We start from the raw sequence: 16959 nt of genomic DNA, 5'->3' as shown, positions 1-16959 counted from the left end.
ACTTTTGTTTCGTAATCTTTTTTTACAATTAATATTACCAATTATCTCATGTGCATAGACTAAGGGCCGTTTCATAGTCAAAGCAAAGGCACGCAGACACGAACGCACTGGGACGCATCGAGATGTATTGGCCGCTATGATGAGTGCTTGTGTCTCAAAATGTGTTGTCCATTTTTTTTGATACGCGACGCAGCGACGTGTGTAATACCATGCGTTGCCAGCAGGGGTGATAATGCAAGCGGCATACTTGAAATTAACCACTTTTTGTTATTCACAGAAAAAGCAGATATGAAATATGGCGGGCGAGGAGGAAAAACTTTTCAACTCGTACGGGCACACCCCCATTTATATGACAGTTCTAGTGTCCTGCACTCTAATAAAATAGCAGTACTAGCTAGCTACAGCAGTACTAGCTAGCCAGAATGTACCGGTGACTCTGCTACCCCCTATTACGTGAGCGATGTATTGCATTTCAAGTGTCGCCCGCGTCGCTTGCGTTCAATGTGTTGACTATGACGGGAAGTGTGTTGCTTGCGTCACTTGCTAGCGTTGCATGCGCCAACTATGAAATGGGCCTAATACCAGCACAGTTAACGTTTTGAGTTCCACAGCAATCTGGTTTTAATGTGTTATGTATCAGTATATATACGTGTTAGAAGATTCATTGGTCCTCATGTAGGCTGGTTGCCCTTTTCCTTAAACAGACAAATATAGGCAACAGCTCTAATTTGCACATTAATTGCAAAGAACAAAATATTTATTGGGAACAAGCCTTCTCAAATTTAAGGGAGAATCTTGGGTACCCACAGAACCCATTTTCAATCAGATATCTTGGGGTGAGAGTTCAAGGGATGTCCTTGAAATGTCATGCCAGTTGCTCCCTCACGAATATTAAGTTATTAAGCCCCCTTCCTGATGAGCTATGCTAAAGTGGTAGCCTCCCAATGAATGCCTGTGGTTGTCTAGTTTCACCAGCTTCTACTACCTACTACTACATCCTGGGCCATGGCCCCCACCTGGCTCCCCCATAGGGGCGCTACTATAAGATGTCAGTGGGCAGAGGTGGGACAATGTCAGTGAAGCAATGAAGTCCCAATCAGTAAAATCTATGTCCTAATCAACCACTCTGGGGGAAACGCTCAAGGGACTGCCACTATCGACACTTGTGTCATCACCAGGTCAAAGTTTAAATTCATCAAATATTACAGTTTATTACCAAAACCTGAAAAACAAATGACATTCTCGTTATCCTCAGCTTTGCTTTGTACGTAGTGCTAATTAGCAAGTATAAGCATGCTAACACGACAAACTACAGTGGAGCCTATCTGCTAAACATCAGCATGTTAGCATGTCATTGGAATATGTTAGCATGCTGATGTTAGCATTTTGCTGCAGTAATTAAAAATTGCATTTACTATTTTTAAATAAACTTGTTACTTTATTCGTGAAATACAAAAAACTACAATTATCTGTCATTTTTTCTGTTTTTTGAGGACCACAGCAGAGTGCATGTTGCTTTTCCTGCTCACACAACATCATCGTCTGCTTCCTAAGTGATCGCAAGCAGATCTGTCAGATGATTCCGACAGTGTCAGTTGATTCACTGTGCACTTCTGTTATATCATAATTTTTAATCTTCAGGCTCGGGCAGGATATCAAGTGATTCCTAGTTAAAAGGCTGACGTCCAAGTGAAGTCACAAGTCATTTGTGTTCAAGTCAAAACATCAAGTACAAAGTTAACATGACTCAAGACTGACTCGAGTCCAAATCATGTGAACTTGAGTCACAACTCCTTTTTAAAAAGGAGCCCTGAGTGTCAACCCTGAGAGGAGAAATGGGAGACATGGAGGACTGATGGAAGGAGGACGTGTGAACAGGTGTGGCAGGAGGGGAAGCAGGACTGTAAATGTTTGCCTTTCATGCTCATATAGACCTTACTTGACAGAGTGGACGGGGAGAGGTACAGGCTGGTTGGACATATGATGTTTGAGGGGTTGAGGGTTCAGCTCAGAGCCGCCACGGTGTCTCTTTCAACTGCCTGCCCAGGATGTGAGCAGCAGACCTGATTGGCCCGACAGGAAGTCCTGGCATCTGGGAACTGGGGAGGGAAAGAGGGCATGTGACCTCCACTCACCACCAGCTTTCCCAAATCTTGTTAGCACAGCTAGCTGGCTCTGGGGTCATTTCCCAGTTTCCCAAGGCTCTGAGGGAGATTAGTTCTCAAGTGGGGCCGTCATCCAACAGGACGGGTGACAGATTCACAGGCTGATCTGGCCTATTAGGCTCGGATAAAGAGCCAAAGCTCAAAACCCGCGAGCACACCGACACACATCACCTCTGATGAAATCAACCTGCATCACTGAATTCAGCCCATAACCAATACTAAACCCACGAGTGAGATGGAATTAGTCCATTCAATCTATAATTACTCCACAGAAAAAATGCAATTGTTCCCTCTCTGCCAAGGAAACAGACGAAATGCTTTTCCCTAACCTGCAGTATGAAAAAGAATTAAATCATGTTACAAGATTAACCTCCACTTTTCTATTCAGCCTTTACTCTAAAGTGAATGTTGTTCTGTCACAATATACACTCTAAAGTGTATATTGTGACAGAAGCAGTGCGCAAATTTGGCATTTAGCAGGGAGATTGCAGAACTCAAACTTCTCCTGTGTGCCAAGTGTTCAGGAGAACTACAGTGGCCGATGTGAAAATGTGAATAGCCCTACGTAGAGCCAATGTTTGCTTTGTCTGTTTTGGGCAGGCCCTCAGGAAGTACATCAGACTTTGAAGCCAATTCTCATAGTGGCCAAATAGTGGAATTACAACTTCTGGGTCTGTCACCTGATACCTTTGGGCCCCATAAGAGTTTTTCTTATAAAATCTCCCACAGGATTCTGTTCTGATTATCACATTTTGCTGGGACAATTTATACACACTGAAAAAGCTCCAGGTGTTTTCTCTTCTTTTCGTAATATAAACACTGAAATCGTTGGTGTTCTAGTTCTTAGTGGTGGGAGATGTGAACATGCTCTCAGGTATTGACTGAGCTGCCTGCGATTACTGGAGTAGCACATGGATTTCCACTTTATCCACAGGGAGGGGGAACAGGAGAAATGAAAATAATTGTTGCCAGAGGAAACACAGAGAACGCACGTTGCACAGTTGTATGCTTGTGCTGCTATTTATACACAAAAGAAAAACAGCAGCCCCCAGAGGCTGGAGTAGATAATATACCTGAGAGTGTTTAATGGAACAAAAATATACTGGTATACTTGCCGGCATGCACTAGATCAGATCCAGTACCATTTTTATATCACTTTCAGCATGGTACAAGTCTGGTCTGAATGCTTTCACAGTGATGTAAAGGCTGCAGCAGCACTATGTTAAATACTGAGGTAAAAATCACATTTATTCACCTTATAACAACTACTGTAATACATTGTGTAACTCTCACACAACTTTCAAATATTGTGTGAGCATCTTTAGTCTTCCTGTAATGGTCCTTTCATGTCTGAATAAAGCCAGACATACACCGATCAACCACAACATTAAAACCATTGACAGGTGAAGTGAAGTGAATATCATCGATCATCCTGTTACAATGCAATACTCTGTTGGGAAACCTTGGGTCCTAACACTCTTGTACATGCCACTTGACATGCTTCACCCTCCCAAACACCTTTGCAGATCAAGTAAGACCCTCACAGCAACGGCATTCCCCAGCAGTAGTGGCAGCAGGTCAGCGTGCCATGAAAACTACAAAAACTGCTCAGAAAAGGTCTGAGGAACGTGACTAAGAGCTCAAGACATCAACCTGATCCCAATCCTATCTAGTATCCATTGGATGTGTTGGTTCCCCCAGAGCCAAATCTGTTCCACAGTGGGGCCTCCTTGGATCAAACTTGGCTCTGACCTGTCGAGGCATGGACAGGCTCTGGGTGTATCCTATGGTGTTTGGCTCTAAGCCATTGGTGTTGGATGCTTTGAGTCCTGTGGGATGCGAGGCAAGCAATGGTGGGACATGCATGTGCCCCAGAGCTAAATCCAATCCCTGGAGCGGACTTGGCACTGACATGTCGAGGCATGGACCCAGGACATAAAGGGATTTCCTGTGGCCTGGCACCAGGATGTTACAGTCGATCCTTTGAGTCCTGTAGGTTGTGAGTTGGGGTAACTGAACGTCACATGGAGACTCTATTGCATTGAGATCTGCAGTTTGGAGGCCAGGTCTGTTGTTCCATGGGCTATTCCTAAGCAGTTTTTACGGTGTGGCATGGCGCATTGTCCTGCTGGGAGGGACCACTGTTACTGAAGAGCGCCACTTCGTCTGCAATTGCCTGGTATCAGACAGAATTGTCAACTAGCTACACTCCGTTTCAATCTTCAGTCTGACATTGCCTCCACTCTGACCGATTTCTCTGGGGGAGGAGGTGGTCCAATTTTCGTAACCATTCATGAGTCATTTTATCTCCAAGGTGATGCATAGCCATGCCAACATAACCGTTCTGATTTTAAAAGTGGGGCAGAGCTAAGTAAAAACAAACTACAACATCGGATGATAATGAGAAAACATGTTGATAAAGAACAGCCTTCATAGTGGTGTATATCTTGTCTACAGCACTCACAGTTGTCATTACTACTCCTCATGAGTTCCAGCACAGCGCTAGACTACAGCATGACCGCCCACAGTGCTGATTGGCTGATTGAGTCCCACCACGGCACTCATTGGTTGTTTTTTTATTCTAACGAAGAAACAGCTGTTTAATTTCACAATGCCAGACCAATAAGTCGACTCAAACTTAGTTGAGTGGGCGGATTCAAAGGTCTGGACTCAGGCAAGGTCTGCAACAGTGTTTGGGTGGGTGGTGTGTGTCAAGTGGAATCCACTTGAATGCAAGGACCCAAAGTTTCCTTGCAGAACACTGCATTGTAACAAGATGATAAATGTTATTCATGTCAGCCGTCAGTGGTTTTTAAAGGTTGTGTCTGAATGACAGAAATCATCACTTGAACAGAGATAAATTAGACATGACTTCAGAAGCAGCCACAGTAACAATACATTTAGAAAATCACAGAGAATAACCAAGCAGATCACTTTGATAATGCTTTTTAATTGATGAGATATACTTGAACAAGTATGTCGATGCTACTTTGTTGAACATGACATCATGGAGGAGGATATCAACAGAATGCCTGGCCAGAGTTCATTCATCATATAAAATATAAAAACAATGAAAAGACAGTGATTTTAAACAGATATGGGCAGGACGTACAAAACAGTGGATAGTGACAGAGGAGAAGACAACTTGATCATCCAAAGGTCCTCATGTTGTAAATGTCTGCATGATTGTGTGGCGTGTTTCTGTCCGTGTGTATGCCAACCGCTTTATTCTTAAAGTGCATACAGTACGTATCATGTATGAGTGTGTAATCTCTTGTACTTCTGTGTGTGTTAGGGTACGAACAAATTCAATAAATATAAAAGTCAGACACATCTCATTCATAAAGAAACAGTTTGGTCAAAGAAGAGAGTGGGAAATGTAGACAACACGTCTGTCTCAAACAGGCATTTTTAGGGCCAGCTGTATACTGTGTGTTTTACATCATGTGTGTGACACTGTCTAATACTGTTCATTAGTCAACAAACACACACAAACACCCACGGACAGCCTTCAACAGACAAGAGGCACAAAAACTGTATCAGCATCCAAGAGATGCCTGGAGTCGCAGTACGTTTGCGTCCGGCAGGCTTGAGTTTAAGCGGTTCATTAGAGTCCGTGTACTTCCACACCTCTACTGTTGCTGCTCAACACAAGTTGTCCGTTTAACAGCGCATCAGTTTTGGAGGTGAAGCCAGCCCTCCAGCAGCAGGTCAGAGTTACGTTCCCAGTCAAACTGTGGGGTTTTTCCCACTTGTCGTCTGTTGCTGCTGCTGGAGGTACGTGGGCCGTTTAATGCGAGGTTTCCTGCGCTTGGGTTTGCTCTTGGCCTTTGTGAGCTGGACCACGAAAAAGGACAGGACGACCATCGCTCCCAGGAAGGCGAACACGGGGATGGTCTGGCCCACTTCTTGGTTGTATCTGCCAGGCATTATCCCTAAGGGGATAAAGTCACAGGTCAATAACCACCTCTAACATCTCTACACACTTGTAGTCACTCCTTTTATGTAACTAGATGGCACTTGGCTTGTAAAATACATTTGTATGTTGTACATGTCTCTTGCAGAAATCATGACCTGGTTACTAAGTATAATTCACAGACCTTGTTGTGAGCAGTTCCATGTAGGAACTATTTTCTTTCTACCAAACTACACCCTCCAACCGTATCACTGCGCAAGAAGGACACATCTACTCATGGACGAGAGGCGTGTACTTATGACAGCATAAGATGTAAACATCAATGGTGTCCTCCTCGGCTGAGCTGTAACATTGGCTAGCTCAGTGGTGCTATGTGAGCTAGCAGCAGACGCACGCTACTTTCTGTGTGGTGACAAGTTCCTACATGAAACTGCTCAGAACAAGGTCTGTTGATTATCTTGAGTAACTGGGTCACGACTTCTGCAAAGAGACATTTCTGTTGAAATTTTCAAATGTATTTTTTGGCACCACAAGCTGAGTGCCATCTAGTTCAATTACACTGGAGAGAAGACAGATCTTTCTACAGCCAATCTCTCCAAAACTTGGCAACTCACCACAATAATCTAGATTGATAGACAGCACTACAGGTACAGGTTTTTTTTGGGGTCAACTGTCTCTTTATGTTTGAAACAGGTTTTAAACTGTGCACAAAACTCCAAAATCAAAAGGAAATACAGTGTTAAAACTTATCCCAAGTCAGTATGCTTAAGGAAACAGCTTTAAAGGGTGTGTTACCTCCAGGGATGTCCCAGGCCCCACTCTCCCCAGGAGACAGAGGTCTGACCTGGGGACGGTACGCCCTCACATTAGGTAGAGCCACTTTGTCCAGATCCACTGAGAGAAGCTTCTGGTGCTTCCACAGGTTACTGAGAGCATCACAGGGAGAGACAGAAACAAGGAGAGAGGGAGGGTGAGACAGATTCTCATGTATAAAGTGTAACGTGTGTGTGCATGCATGCGTCTGTCACAAAACTGAAGCTTTACTTTATGTGTTTGATTCTCTTTTACTTTGATTCACTCTGTTGACAGGTTAGAAAAAAATGCTGCCAAGAAGGGACTTTAGCTTCTTCTTTCACAGCGGTATGTTCTGGCAGACAGACCAGTTGCAGTGTGTGTAAAGCTGGCTGCAGTGGGACAGAAAAGGTGAGGCTGATCAAAAATGCACCAGCTGTACCTCCACCAGTGATCTCAGCTACTGATTTCACCTCCAGCTGCAGTACGTTCATGTCGAGAGCTGAAAAGGTCTTGATACATGAGTTAGATTTGTTTTTACACTGATTCACTCTGTTGACAGTTTGGAAAAAAAGACTGTTGCTGAGCACTTAGCTCTCATTCAAAGTACTGTGACACTGAAACTGAGTTGGCCGCCTACTGAGAGACATCTCTTCCTCTCTGTAGTGCTGTGACTCAAAGAAAACAAACTAAAATGTTGACTACGGCAGAGAGCACAAACAACATAACTCAATATAATCTCTTTCAGATGTGTTGGGAAACATAGCACCTGGACGTTGGCAGGAAATGCCATTCAATAAGCGCTACATACATTTAATTTTCATCCCCACAGATTTGAGGAAAAAACGTCACAACACGCACACATGTTTGACAGCTGCTGTCTAAGAGGAGTTACGCAAATTAAATGATTTAGCATGACAAATATAGGCTGAATTAAAAGATTAGTGTTTCATTCAACATACCTGGGTGCCGTCTCGTTGAGTGGCTGTGGCTTTGCCCAAGACAGGTGGGGGCAGGCTGGCAGTGGGCGGGGCTTAGGGTCTCCCAGGTGAGCTTCAAGAACTTTGGAGTAGCGGTAAAGATGGTTGCCTTAAGTAAAGGAAAGATTATATCTTAATAATTATAATCTTAACAGCTGTAATTTCGAAGCAGGGTTCACAAGCTGCTTTGCAGAAAGACACAATAACAAGGACCAAACACAAAATACAATATTTCAGATTAGAGCTGGGCTGTGGCTATATCGCGATAAAAAATATATATCTCGATATCTGTGATCCTGTTGGATTCGGCAGTGGGAACCTCTTATGACATGCCTTTGCTGACGTCGACCCCAGCAGGATTCAAACCCTGGACCTTCCGCATGGAAGACGAGTGCTAACCACTACACTACAGTAAAATTTAGTACTATTATTATAAAAGTAATGATACAATAAATTTAAGCGCAATAACTGGTACTTTTATTTTGAAGCACCCAGTTTATTTCAGGCCAGAAGCATGGCTGTTTTTGCTGTGAACTTGAAGGTTGCGACTCACAGCAACATGTTAGCAGTTAGCAGAAAGTTAAAGTTACAGTGGTGCTGTTAAATGTGAGGTTTTATTCAATGTGAGCGGGAAACAAACTAAAAGCTCTCTAGTTCCCATATTAATATTTGAAAGTCACTCTGGTGCTCCATGGTTGCAAATTACAACTGAATAGTCACGGTCTCAACCCTTGCAGATACAAAAACACAAGCCTCGCCCACTCATACAGTTTTGCCCTGGAGTGAAAGGTATGGGTGGACTGATAGCGTGTGACGAATCATGTCTGTGCCGATGGCTTAAAAAAACGGACAAAACAATTTATTCTAAATGTTCTTGATTTCTTGATAGTCATTTTATACATCCCATGTGAGCAAGCCACAGTATATCAAGTATAATAGATACGTCATCCACCCCTATTTCAGAGGCTAAAAAAACCCACATCATCATGTCTGTTAATGTCTTGTGTAATTTCCTTCCTCACCTTCCAGTCTCTGTGGCAGTGGACGCTCTGTGCCTGTGGGTGGTGCTACCCTGCTGTGGGAGTGGCTGAGGCTGGGAGGGGTCATACTGTACGAAGTGTACTGAAGAAGAGCATCTAGCAGCCAGAAACAGTCTGAAAAATCAGACACAAATATTACTTATATAATCACTTCAGCTGTGCCCCTTCTTGTGGGTAAAGTGTGAAAAAGCATTACACACATCATCGCACAGTATGAAGACGTTACCTTTCTGTCTGTGGCTGTCGTCTATACAGTTGGAATCACCGTACAGAGCAATGCGACCTCCCCCGTCAGACGGTGTTTGGTATAGTCCGAGGATGGGAACCCCCTCCACTACAGCTGTCTCCTGCTTTAACACTTCCAGACCTGTGAAACACACACACACACACACACACAAACATGAACAAACTGTGGTGTTACATCTAATCTAAAGACACACAGATTAAAAAGTTCTCTGTCAGCCTGCTTGGCTGCCTGCCAGCACTGCACTACACTAAGCTGGGTTCAATACTTTAAGAGGGGGAACTGGTACCTTGGTCCTTTAGGTTCTTGGCAATCACTATTCCATCCTCTGGGAAACGGGCGATGCTGCAGCCTGAGGCATAGTACACTGAGGAAAGAGAGAATATAGTTTCATTTTCAAAAAACTGTGTGAGTCAAACAACACTAAGGGTGACCAGAGGAATAATGCCGTCAGAAAAAGATGTCTGTGTGTGTCTTACTGTCATGATCGGCCAAAGTGAAGTCTCCTTCATACAGCCCGTCACTGAAAGCCATCCCCCACACTGATATCAGGTCATTCAGAGCTGGTACGTTAGCGCCCCCTGTGTCTGGCATCCACCACTGCCTGCATGTTACATCAGGAAAACCATCACTTTAACTATTCATAAAGACAAATCTGTTAAAATCAAGAAATCAACCACTATTGCAAAGGAGAAGTCAGAGAAAAGCAGTACTTTCAATTTGACATGTACCACAAACAGAGGAGTGATCAAAGGGACAGTTCACCCTAAATTCAAAATACATATTTTTCCTCTTACCTGTAGTGCTTCTTATCTATCTAGATTGTTTGGTGTGAGTTGACGAGTGTTGGCAGTATTGGCTGGAGATATATCTGCCTTCTCTCCAATATAATGGAACTAGATGGCACTTGGCTTGTGGTGCTCAAAGGGCCGAAAAAATACATTTGAAAAACTCAACAGCAATGTCTCTTTCCAGAAATCATCACCTGGTTACTCAAGATAATTTACAGACCTTGTTGTGAGCAGTTTCACGTCGGAACTATTTATATTTCTACCAAACTACACCCACCAACCGTATCATTGTGCAGACGGAAGTGTGCATCTACCACTAGCTCACCTAGCACCACTCCGCAAGCTCTACAGCTCAGCTGAGGAGGACGCCATTAATGCTTACATTTCATGCTGTCACAAGGACGAGCCTCTCGTCCATGAGTAGATGCATGCTTTCTTCTATGCAGGTGGCAGGTGTAGTTCGGTAGTGAGAAAATAGCTCCTACATGAAACTGCTCACAACAAGGTCAGTGGATCATCTTGAGTAACCAGGTCATAATTTCTGAAGAGAAACGTTTTAAAAATCTTGGGTTGAACTGTCCCTTTAAGGTAAATAAACATGGGGAAAAAAGTAATTTTCACAAAAATAAATTGCCATAACCTATAACAAAACCTGGCTCAAAATAACTATGGGTTTTAAGGGATAACAATATGGAAACTTATAAGACAACAATAAGGAAAATAACTTTACAATGGCAGTATGTTCATGTAGCGATAAAGCTGATCTCTTAATTCAGGTTTCTGTATCAGGGTTGATTTGTCCAGAAAAGGCAGCAGTGAATGAACACATCTCAAATGAATGCCATCCAATTTAAACTGAATTACTCAGCATAACATTTTGAAGCCATAAAGATATATTTAACAGTGTTTAAGGCTTTTAATCCTGTGGATATTGTGCAACAGCTTGGGCAGAATATGAATGGAGCAGTGTGGAGTCATGAGTAATTTTTAGCTATGCATGAGGAGCTCTGAATGTGAAGAGTTGTGATATATTGCATCTATTACAGAGCGAGGAGACATAAGTGGAGTCCAACACTGCAGTGTCGGACAGAAACTGTGATACAGCAGGCTACACAACACAGTTTATCTTGCTATCATTATAACATGATAAAGCTGCTAGTGAAAGCAGGAGCTTAAGGAGCTGTTTAATCATTGAACTGTCTCATAATGGAAGAAGAGGACACATTGATCACTGTGAAGAAAGAGACACAGAGAGCCTCCCAAATAAGAGCAATTACAGTCAGAGAGGAGTTTAGAGTACTGGTGCACAACAATTATAGTTTAAGTTTCTACAAGTCATTCTATAGAAACACAATTAATCAGAAACACTCTGCAAGACTTATTGAATTTGTCTGTAATTGCTGAGGCTGCATTTTAGCCCTGGTACCATACGAGTCGGTGCCAATGTGTGCCAAAAGTATCTTATATCTGCCATTTAGAGAATAAGTTTTAAAAGGCCCTAAAACGTTTTTTTCTGATCAGCTTGTTGACTGAGAGATCATCACTATCAGTGAGGTCCTGCAAGAACATATTATTTTCAGCCAAAGCTTCTATGGTTTTGGTTATTTCACATGATTATCAGTACTTTGTGTCTTAATCTGTGTCTTTATCTGTGCTCTTCTTGCTGGGACGAGGTTCAGCTGGTGTCTGTCCACCAATCAGGATGTGAATCATTATTTGATTAACAGTTGATGGGTTTGTAGGTCAAAATCACTCAAATCTGACGGGGCCACAACATCACTATCATGATGACACACATTAGCTTAGTTTTAGAGTGCCAAGAAAGGAGAACACTGCTGATTTTACACATCAACATCTGTTAACAGGTCTCAGAAAGTGCTCCTGCACATGTAAAAAAAAGTTGAATAAGTGTTTTGTGGCTCTGGGGGGAGCTGCATGAAGATTGATAAATTGTCTCAATGTCACTGTCAGGTTTAAGGTATCTGTATTGTATGCCTTAAACCTGCATTCATATTGGCTTCACTTTTCAGACCCAGACGAAACCCCTTGGTGTGATATTAGAAAGACATCATCTCTGTAGCTCACTCCTCATCTCTGCTTCAGGCTGAGGCTACATTAGCCATAGTCTTGCTCACCAGACCTTTCTCAAGAAAAGAAAAGTCTGGCTGGGCGGACTCTCACTTTGAGATTGGAGAAAAAAAAACGCCCCGGCCGCTTGTATTTATTTCAACCAATCACAATCGTTCTTGGCGGTGCCACAGCAACGGTGCGCTTGCAAAAATATTGCCGGGGGGAAACAGGTTTTGGTCTAACACGCCCACAAAAATATCGCCTACAGGACGCGAACTGTGGCAGAAAAATGGCTACATCCCCGCAAGATTAAACACCGCAAAAGTTAGTAAAGGACGTGTTGAAAACTGCTACACAACCGGAGGTGGTAGGGCGGGACTTCAGCAGGTGGCTTGTTCCGCCCTATGAGAGGCTGATCTATGCAGCAAACTTCCGCCCACTCAGAGTACATTAGCCACTACTAGCAAAGTCAAGGATGCTTCCTTGGTAGGACAGGTCCTTCCAAGGTGGGTCCTACAGAGACTAGGCAAGACTCCTTCCTAGCATTTGGTGAACACATACTGTAACAGGCGAGCCAGTGTCCAGGTGTTTGTGACTGAAGAGGTGTTGCCTTCAATTTTGGCAAACTGTGTGCAAGAATTGTGAGTACTTCATGTCTGCTGAGGATACACACACGCATCCTTGAAAGAAGGACTCGGCCCCTTCAAAAAATTGGAAGGATTCTTGACATTCAAACAGTTCTTCGGCAGGATTCAATGATGTAGAGTCCTCAAAATTCAGCCATTTAAGGATCCTTCCTTGACTTTGAGAAGCACCATTTGTCTGGACTGTTGACATTGTGAGTTGCATTGTGGGTAATGCAGGTTGGATATCTCAAACTGCTACATCGATTCTGATCAGTTTTTTTTAGCCATTGTGAGACAATGTTTTCGGAGTGCAATGCTACATGGGTGGAGTACCCTTTCAAAAAATTATACCTCAAGTTTTTTTTACTTTGATTGTTGCTTATCTAGTCATGAATGTTAAATGCTAAAGATACACACTAGGGGCTTTTATTAATCACCTGAGATTTGCAATATACATGTTTTCTGAAAGAAATTAGACAAGAACAACTCATTGCTTCAAAAGACCAGGGAAAATACAGTAAAAATCAAGTCATGCAATGAATCTTTTTCAGTCATTTCTTTTTCCTGCATTAGTCATGTGTGACATGGTGCACCGCGCCAAGAAATGCATCAAAATTGCATCCAATCAATGACGCATCCTGATCAAGAATTTTAGCATTGCATATGCTGACTTAACTGAAATCCCTGACAACTTGGTTTGAAATGTGAAATCTATTTCTCTTTAACAGAGAGAAGAGCATGACACATACACAGAAATCTTTAATGTAAAACTGTTCTCATTTTACCAGAAATTTTTAGTGTATGTAGGAACCCCTCTCACATGGCCTAAGAACTAAGGGTTTAATGGCCTTTAACATGAGCTGGTGTTTTTGCTATGCTATTGAAAATCAGCAGGAGTGAAGAGTCAAAGAAAGGTAAATACCTGGTGTTTTCATCGTAAAACTTGACCTTCCTCATGACCGAGGTGTTGTACCAGTCACTGAAGATAATGAGTGACAGGCCATTGTCGATGTCTCGCCTCAGCTTGGTGATCTCTTCAGGGAAATACTCCTCCTCGCTGTCAACCATCAGCAATGTGCCTGCAGAGACACAGCAGCAAACAACCAATTAGCTTGTTATCCTCTGCTTCACTATAACCCCCAAATTCCACCAGATGTGCGTGGGTTGCGTCTGCGCTCCGGCACGGCAGCGGAGCCGATACGTTTCAATTCTAGTCAATGTGTGTGCTTCCACTGCTGCGGCTGTGCTACATTCCGGCTCCGTCACAGCTGTGGCGCTCTGGAGCCCTCCACAACAGATACGCAGGACTTGTGTTTTTGCCGGAACACTGGAGCACAACGCAGCAATTCAGCACAGCACAGATCGTGCGGGGCAGGAATTCGTGCAAACAAAATAAAACATCCGGTTAATTTTCAAAATAAAATACAGTGTTCACAGCGGATCATATTTCCCTGCACTACACCTTGAAAACTAAATAATGGGTGGAGGAAGGCCTGAAGTTAACAGGTCAGAGGTTTTCAGACATCATTTCACCCTGTTGACACCATGGATGAGAAGATGTTAATCATGGAGGTGCAAAACCATAAAAATCATATATGACTCGTATCATATTTACATCTTGTTATATCGCACGATTATGCGTGAATTCGCGAGCTCTCGTGGGTCCTCGTGACTCCTGCTGTCTGCGGAGCTGCACCGCTCCGCACCACAAACGCAGTGGGTGTTGACGGACGGCGAAGCACGCAGCGGATAACCAGCGCAGCCGTTCTGCAACAGCACTCTGAGAAAAAAAGGCTTCAGTAAGTGCCTGGAACTGTGGTGTTCCAGTGGAAATCTTCAAATTCTGTTGTGTGTTTTTAGTCTCTGCGCTCTTACCATACTGGCTGGCATCAAAGCATGTGATGGGTGCTCCAAGCACCTCGACAAAGTATCCCATACTCCTTAGGTGCTGGTACATGTCCCTGAAGTTAGTGTGGATGTGGTCTCCATTCCTGGAAATATCAAACAGTTAATAACATTTCACATTTCAGTTGATTAAGGTCACAACATGTAATGTGTCTAGAGAATTCACACAAGCATTACAAAAATCAACCAAATCAGAGATGGGAGACGAGCCGAGTGTTGTGGCAAAGGCCACAGACATCAGGTTAACATCTACACACACGCACCAGTCCAGTGGGTCGTTTTTCATGCGGAGGTTGTCTCTGGGAAAGTAGCCGGGTGGGTAGCGCAGGTTGTGGTACTGGTCCCACAGCACCCTCTTGCTGCGCGGGGGAGTCGGTACAATCTTCACCTTGATGGGCAGTTTGACTGTGGAGGTCAGCTCACCGCCCACCTCAGACTGCAAGAGGTGAAAGGTCAACAAGATGAATGGGTTATAACTAAAGAGGAGTAATTAAATACACAAGACAGACACCAACCTGAGTCAGCTGCAACACACTAAAGTCACATGTTGCTACTGAGAGTGCATGGAAAGTAGTTAGCTAAAAGTGATGGATAAATGATTTAACGAGACAAACAAAAGGACACAACTAATTTAGAATCGGGATGCACTGATTTAAAAAAAAAAAAAAAAACATTTAAAAGGTTCAGCTTATGTCACTCAGAGTGATATAAGGGTGACTGCAAACTTCACAAAACTAACCTGAACGTTGACAATTCAGTTGTATGAAAAAGTTCTGTAAATATTTGCTTGTGCTCCTATATGGTGTCATTTAACATCCACTTAAAAATCAGTTTAAGGGAACACATTTGAAACATGTTGGATGTCGATGAAGGGGTACTTGAGCTCAGTTCATGTGCATGTGCCTGCTCTCAAGAAAGTTAAAGCAGTTTAGAAGACAGAGCTCAGGTGTCGCTGCAGTGACTCACATCATTTTCTGCAGGCGACGCCACTGTGACCATCACATGACCTTGAGCGATCCCCTCCCACGATGCTGCTTTCTTGGCCACGGAGATAGACACGGCCAGGTAGCCGGCCCACGGCCACAGCACAGGTGAATACGAGACCGCCACATCGATGTGGTCGCCATTCTGAGGGAGGTAGGGCTGCCAGATGGGCTGAGCAGGAAGAGAGGAATGTTTAGGAGGCTTATAGGAAAGTTTTTTTAGTTCATCATGATGCAATCCAGGTTAGTCTAGTATGGAACTCATCCTTTACTTCTCCTCATACAGAACTTGAGGAAGTCATATTCAGTAAACAGTGTGTTTTTTGCAGAGTAGCATTTAACTGACAGAATACTGAAAAAAGTTTTCTCTTGAATTTTGTAATTTTGTGTGTCACCTTGTCGACAATTCTGCCTGTGACGCCCATGCCGTTGAGAATGGTCACATTGACGATGGTGGGCATTCCTCCATAGTAGATGGGCTGAGAGCAGTAAGGCCACATGTACGGACATTCTGTCAGGTCGATGTAGCTGGGAGAAAGACTAAAAGGAGACAAAGATGGGAAAGGATGCTGTATAATTCTGTTTGTGCTGAAACAAGCCTGTTACGTGCTTTCTGTCTGAGACAACCCACCAGACATGCAGAAACAGGATTAAACAGAAGGATGGGACTGAAACAATTGTGGGAAAAACTTATGACATAATTACTTTTATGGCATGATTCCACCAGTGTGTCCCTAAATCCCAGTCAGCATTTCTGAATTAGTGCTAATGAATTTTGTTAATGTAAAAAAGATTAAGCATCCAAAACAGCATGTACACAGCTGGCAGGTGTAGTTAGGTTGGGGAAAAAAGGGAAAAATTTCTACATAAAAATGCTCACAACACTGTTGTGGATTATTTTGAGTAATCAGGTCATGATGTCTGAACAGAAACACATTTGTTGAGATTCTCAAATGTATTTTTGGCACTCTGAGCACAACAAGCCAAGGTGTCATGTTCGATAGTAATTTATGTTTTGAACAACTTGTGCTTAACTTAACTTGTGCAATCAAGCTTTTATCAACTCAGAAACAGTGCTAGAATAAAATCTATTTTAACTCTTAGAGATACAGAAACTGTTATACATGCTCTTATCTCTTTATCTTGATTTTAACTTTAGCCTTGTTTTATCTTTTACTAGATGACATTTTATGACTTGTTTTATTCTTCTTGTGTTTTAATTGTGTTTAGTTTTATTGTACAGCACTTTGTAACTGCGTTTTGAAAGGCGCTATACAAATAAAGTTTATTATTATCATCATTATAAGTGTCTAGTTCCATTATGTTGGAGAGCAGGCAGACATCTCTACAGCCAATATCTCCAACACTTGGCATCTCGCACTAAATTGATAAACAGCACAACAGGCAAAAGGAAAAGAATATGTATTTTTGATTGTGGGGTGAACTG

The 16959-nt window shown here is 42.9% G+C and overlaps 1 protein-coding gene across 1 annotated transcript in view; it reads right to left on the bottom strand.

The window, feature by feature from the left end:
* Positions 1-5095: 5095 nt before the first annotated feature.
* mbtps1 (membrane-bound transcription factor peptidase, site 1) overlaps positions 5096-16959 on the bottom strand; it is a 36148-nt gene continuing 24284 nt past the window's right edge. Inside the window, exons 12-23 of the mRNA XM_033635268.2 lie at positions 15908-16052; positions 15496-15684; positions 14793-14965; positions 14500-14615; positions 13547-13703; positions 9617-9741; positions 9427-9504; positions 9120-9260; positions 8876-9007; positions 7836-7962; positions 6877-7007; positions 5096-6100 (exon numbers count right to left, since the gene is read on the bottom strand). Of these exons, the coding sequence (XP_033491159.1) occupies positions 5895-6100; positions 6877-7007; positions 7836-7962; positions 8876-9007; positions 9120-9260; positions 9427-9504; positions 9617-9741; positions 13547-13703; positions 14500-14615; positions 14793-14965; positions 15496-15684; positions 15908-16052 (1720 nt within the window). The 3' untranslated portion in view covers positions 5096-5894. The remainder of the gene's footprint in view (positions 6101-6876; positions 7008-7835; positions 7963-8875; positions 9008-9119; positions 9261-9426; positions 9505-9616; positions 9742-13546; positions 13704-14499; positions 14616-14792; positions 14966-15495; positions 15685-15907; positions 16053-16959) is intronic.

The sequence above is a fragment of the Epinephelus lanceolatus genome, chromosome 5 (assembly GCF_041903045.1).
Source record: "Epinephelus lanceolatus isolate andai-2023 chromosome 5, ASM4190304v1, whole genome shotgun sequence".
Taxonomy (NCBI): Eukaryota; Metazoa; Chordata; class Actinopteri; order Perciformes; family Serranidae; genus Epinephelus; species Epinephelus lanceolatus.
Note: the sequence above shows the minus strand (reverse complement) of the source record. Positions and strands in the feature narration are given on the sequence as shown.